The sequence below is a fragment of the Punica granatum genome, chromosome 7, assembly GCF_007655135.1.
Source record: "Punica granatum isolate Tunisia-2019 chromosome 7, ASM765513v2, whole genome shotgun sequence".
NCBI lineage: Eukaryota > Viridiplantae > Streptophyta > Magnoliopsida > Myrtales > Lythraceae > Punica > Punica granatum.
This window is the reverse complement of record NC_045133.1, coordinates 21,500,533-21,506,051: the sequence shown is the minus strand read 5'-3', so window position 1 is coordinate 21,506,051 and position 5,519 is coordinate 21,500,533. Positions and strand designations below refer to the sequence as shown.

The window sequence follows — 5,519 nt, the reverse complement described above, 5'->3', positions numbered from 1 at the left end:
AATAGTACATGCAATGTAGAGTATTGCACCTACAATGTGAAAAACTAAGAAAATTGATCGAATTAAATCTAGAGCTAAAAAATTACTAATGATATTGATGATTCACGAAAAGGGTATATGTCAAAATTGAACTGTATTAACAGCCGACTTACAGATAGATGAGCAAACGACCCCTACTATTACATAAGCCAATTTTCAATCCTAGAGGAAAAACACGTTTATTTTCACTTTTTTTTGTATAATCATGAATTCATGAAAAAATACATTTTTGTTTTTAAAAATTTCATTGAGGTCCTCAAAAATGATGAACCCAAGAAAAAGGGAAAAAGCTCAAAAAAGATCCACAAGAAAGGAAGATATTTTTAATAAATATCATTTTATCCTTTTTGGATTTTCTTTTAATTTAATTTAATGATTAAAATAAGAGCGATATATGTTTTTCTTCACTGACTCCGTTGCTGATCTGATCGCGACGAGATAACGAATCTTTCCTCTCCCCGATCCGGTCTTCTTCCTGCTTCTCCTTCTTCTTCAGATCCGTACAGTTATCATCACTCCCATTGATCTCCTCGCTCGACGAATTTCAGTTGAGCTAAGCTCCAATCAGATCCCGACGCCGCATGGTTCCGGCCCTGTTCTGGCGCAAATTCGATCAACGAGTTGTTGGAGGCTGAGCAGCTTCTTCCGCTTCTCGAGAATTCCGACCGAAATGCCATCTTTCAGCTCCAATTCCACTCGGGGAGTGAAATTGGGGGCGCAGGAAGCTTGAATTGCTTGCCAATTTGACGCTGCTTGAATAGAACAGAGCGCCTGTAGAAGATCACCGGAAAAGGTTTAACTTTGCAGGCGATCGTTTTTGGGTTCTGAGCTCGAATTGAGTGATTGCTTTTTGGTTCTTTTTTGGGGGGAAATTTCGTGAATTTCTGAGATTTCGCAGGGTTTCCTTTCTTAAAAATGGAAACTTTGGTCCTTGTCGGAGATACGATACCTTAGAATCTGTAGAAGATTAGTTTGTACATTGATCTCATATCTATGACAGAATTAATTTCAATATTTCGAGAAGTTTAAAGGATTTGATTGTGCTACTTATTTCATGCCAAATCTTCACTATTCCTAAATTTGGTCGTATGTTCAACTTAATGATTGAGTTCCTGCTAGCATGTTTTATCTTTTGTCAATGACTTAAGGACATTATTTTATTTTTCCTGTTACATGTTACGTTAATACATTATTGCTACAATTAAAGTATCGTTTATAGTTATTGAAACAATATGATTAAGAATGGTGCTGATGCTATGCAGTTCTTTTAGGCCGTTCTGACGTAGTACTTGCTGTGGTATGCTCAAATACGACTATTAAAATGACAAGATTTTCTTTGGAACCATATTTTTCATGAGGGGTTTGAGAATTTTTCTGTGCCTGAGTTTCAACGATGGGTTGATGATATATTGCAGGCAAATGGCAACACCGGTTGAGCCTCCAAATGGAATCCATATCAGAGGAAAGCACTACTTCTCCATGTGGCAGACCTTGTTCGAGATCGATACCAAGTACGTGCCCATCAAGCCCATTGGCCGAGGGGCTTACGGCATTGTCTGTTCGTCCATCAACAGGGAGACCAATGAGAAAGTTGCGATTAAGAAGATACATAATGCGTTTGAGAATCGTGTTGACGCGTTGAGAACCTTGCGTGAGATAAAGCTCCTAAGGCATCTCCGACATGAAAATGTGATTTCTTTGAAAGATGTCATGATGCCTATCCACAAGAAGAGTTTCAAAGATGTGTATCTTGTGTACGAGCTCATGGACACCGATCTTCATCAGATCATCAAGTCATCTCAAGCACTTACTAATGACCATTGCCAATATTTCCTCTTCCAGGTACTTAAACATGCCATGCACATTGCAAGAAACTAGTTCATGTGATAATATTGAGCCTTTACTCCCTACATAGTTTCTGCACTGCTGCAACAGAGTCATATATGCAGGAATTTCATATATTACTAGTTTCATCATAGAGGCTGCATTTGAGAGTTCTCAATTAATTGGGAGCTGAGTTTGTTGGCTTAGTCGGTTTCGAGTGTTTTATTGCTTTCGCATTGCATGACAACCAAATACTGTTTGCTGAAAGATCTTCAATTCTGTGTCTATGTTGTTTTAGATATGAAAAAGTTGGATGCGCATCATCATGGATAACATGATAGAGCAGAAAGCCTTCTTTACACATTTGTCCTCTTTTTCCAGCTTAAATATTTGTATCATGATAGATGGCATTCTTATCATTTATAAGCCATTTAAAGGATGGACTGATTGCTGATGATTGCGCCTTGTCATTTTATACATATGATTGCACCTTGCCATTTTATACATATTGAAAAGGCTTTCTGCTGCAGCATAACTATGGCCTCCTAGGATTTTTTTCCCAGTCGACTTTCAGTAATCTTTAACTGTGATGTCATATCAAGGGCAGAATTTCTCCTTTGATATGTTTAATCTAATTCATCAGCTGTAGCTCCATGATTGGGGGGAATAACCCAATTCTTAATTTGATGGTTTGACTACAACAATTCGGGCAGTATATTCTGAAGTCTTTAATTACTATTTTACTTCAAAAATGTAGTTGCTTCGAGGCCTGAAGTACCTGCACTCAGCGAATATTCTCCACCGTGACCTGAAGCCTGGGAACCTTCTCATCAATGCAAATTGCGATCTAAAGATATGCGATTTTGGGCTGGCACGTACAAGCAATGGTAAGGGGCAGTTCATGACAGAGTATGTTGTGACCCGCTGGTACCGGGCACCAGAGCTTCTCCTCTGCTGCGACAACTATGGAACCTCAATTGATGTCTGGTCTGTGGGCTGCATCTTCGCCGAGCTCCTCGGACGAAAGCCCCTTTTCCCAGGCACAGAATGCCTAAACCAACTAAAGCTCATCATCAACGTCCTAGGAAGCCAGAGGGAAGAGGACATTGAATTTATTGATAACCCGAAGGCAAGGAAGTACATCAAGTCCCTGCCTTACTCCCCTGGGACCCCCTTCTCCCGGCTCTACCCCAATGCCCATCCTCTAGCAATTGACTTGCTCCAGAAGATGCTCATTTTCGACCCGACAAAGAGGATTGGTGTGACCGAGGCCCTTCAGCACCCATACATGGCCCCACTATATGACCCGGCCAACAACCCTCCTGCTCAGGTCCCAATTGATCTGGACATTGACGAAGACTTGGGGGAAGACATGATAAGGGAGATGATGTGGATGGAAATGCTCCATTACCATCCTGAGGTCGTCGCAGGCCCCATGCCAGTGTACTCTTGATAACGTTTATCGACTTCTCTGCTGAGAAGGTGCTGTAGGTAATCGCTGTAGTCTATGCGCCAGTTTTCTATTTCTCTCTAGAGGTATCACAATAATGTCAATTATATGCTAAAATCATGCATATGAGTGCTTATGCTATAAATTACAAAGAGCATGAGTTGCAAGTTCTGTTTTAAGCCATGAGCTTGTGCTCGTAAGTTAGTCGATGACCTATCTAGGGTTATGTATATAGATGCTGCTGCTGTTCGAAGAGACAAAAAATAAACAAAAAAAGAACTCGTTTTTGTTGTAACCTTATTAAATGTATGCTGAAGATGCTAATTAATATTATCAGCTCAGCTGTGTTTCTATGATATGCTTCTGATCTTCTCATTAAAGTTGAATGATGATATTTCCTTAGCTCGTCATGCATCATAGAATGAGTAAAACTATATACGAATTATATATACCTTTTACATATTTGTAGACTTGCAATATGAAAGCAAAACTATATATTCTCAGATCGTGATTCTCATTTTTATACTAATGGTATTAATACCTTCCCCTGATTGGAGCATCTAATTCCAATGTACATTAAGTCTGAACATTAACTTTAATTATTTATTTGTTTATTTCTTGGATGACTGGAATTGGGAATTGGATGCTTTTGGGTCGATATTTGAAATGCCAAGTAACGTATATTCTATTCACATATATACTTGTATTTTGCATTTTCTGCATGGAAAAGCCATAACCTCATTACTCTGTTTGAGCATATCTGCTAGTCTCGAAATCTTGTCTTTCTAGAGACATCGAATAATATAAAACCGATATCTGGCAAGAGAACCCAATAATCTAGCACGATAAAACCAACGTTCGTGGCTGAAAAGACAGCATCGGTGACAACGATAAATATCTCGAGGATCGAAAAACCGACCAAAGTATCATGCTAGGCAACTCGAAGGTACTGTATGGTTCTTCTGATGCAAGGTTCCTCCTGCCAAGGCCTCTTCCTTTAATTAAAGAGATGTGGGTTTCGGTTGGTACTTTGGGAGGCCCATAAAGAGAGGAACACAAAGTTGAGAGTTGAGACACTAACCATCGAATTTATAATATTTTAAATATTTTAAAAAAGGAAAAAACAGTTGGAATGGCTGTCAAATATTTTTGCTTTTTATGTTTTTTTTTTTCAGCTTCTTGTTTGTAGCTGTCGGCTTTAATGCAGCAGCTGGCACATGGGGCTGGGGCGTACTGGTTAATGAAAAAGATAGATATATTGATAATTAAATAGAGAGAATAAATGAAGTTTATATAGTTTTAGCTCCATGGTACAATTATAGGAGAGGATTGAAGTTTGTAATTTTTTTTTCCCCTTTCGATTGTTAGGGAGGCCTATGCCTAGTATAATAATAGAAACAACAAATCTAAATAGAGGGACACAAGTTCTATTGATGAGGATCAAACTCGTGACCTTATGGTTTCGGACAATTACTTGTACGCCACTGCACTTAAAAATTTGATGCTGCATATGTGTATATGTGTGCGTAGGTATGTTTGTATATATGTAAATGTGTGTGTGTATATATATATATATATATATATATATATTCATTTGAAGTTAGGAGCAAATTTCTTTAGCTCTGAAAAGGGCCAATCGGCTTTTGGTGAGAAAAGTGGGCGGAAGAGAAAATAAAGGTTGAGAGGAAGAAAAATATATAGAAGCAGAGAACACGTTTGAAGTTAATTCGATCAACATTGAGTCGGAAAGTTTGAGCAAATTCAAGCACTGAATTGCCCCAGTCGGGAGTTATCGAGCTCGCATAATTTACGCAAAGCTTCGGTTCTTCAATCGAACAGAGGTTTTAACATTTAACTTCCATACCGAGGATCTCTTGCAAAAATCCACTAGACTTATTTATTTAATGAGGAGTTTAATTTGCAGAGCCCCATTTGGCGAAAGCATTCCATTAACAGTACATATTGTGCATTTTGAACCGTAAAATAGAAGCAAGGTCCCATTGGATGCATGAACAATGACGACGATTTGCTATAGCATCGTACAAAACAATCATAAAACAGAACTGACACGATTCAGACATCTGTTCCAGTTCGATTTCGTATCAAAAATCCGAACTTTGAACATATTCATGTGCATTATTCTGGTGACAACATCACATAATTGTACTCAAACCAAAACCAAATCTTCCATAAACTGTAATCAACT

The 5,519-nt window shown here is 38.4% G+C and overlaps 1 protein-coding gene across 1 annotated transcript; it reads left to right on the top strand.

Annotated features, from left to right (window-relative positions):
• Positions 1–438: 438 nt before the first annotated feature.
• LOC116213904 (mitogen-activated protein kinase homolog NTF3) lies at positions 439–3,669 on the top strand. Its single transcript, XM_031549041.1, has 3 exons — positions 439–832; positions 1,455–1,881; positions 2,621–3,669. The coding sequence occupies exons 2-3, from the start codon at positions 1,459–1,461 to the stop codon at positions 3,314–3,316; spliced, it is 1,119 nt and encodes a 372-aa protein (XP_031404901.1). The 5' UTR covers positions 439–832; positions 1,455–1,458; the 3' UTR covers positions 3,317–3,669.
• Positions 3,670–5,519: the final 1,850 nt, after the last annotated feature.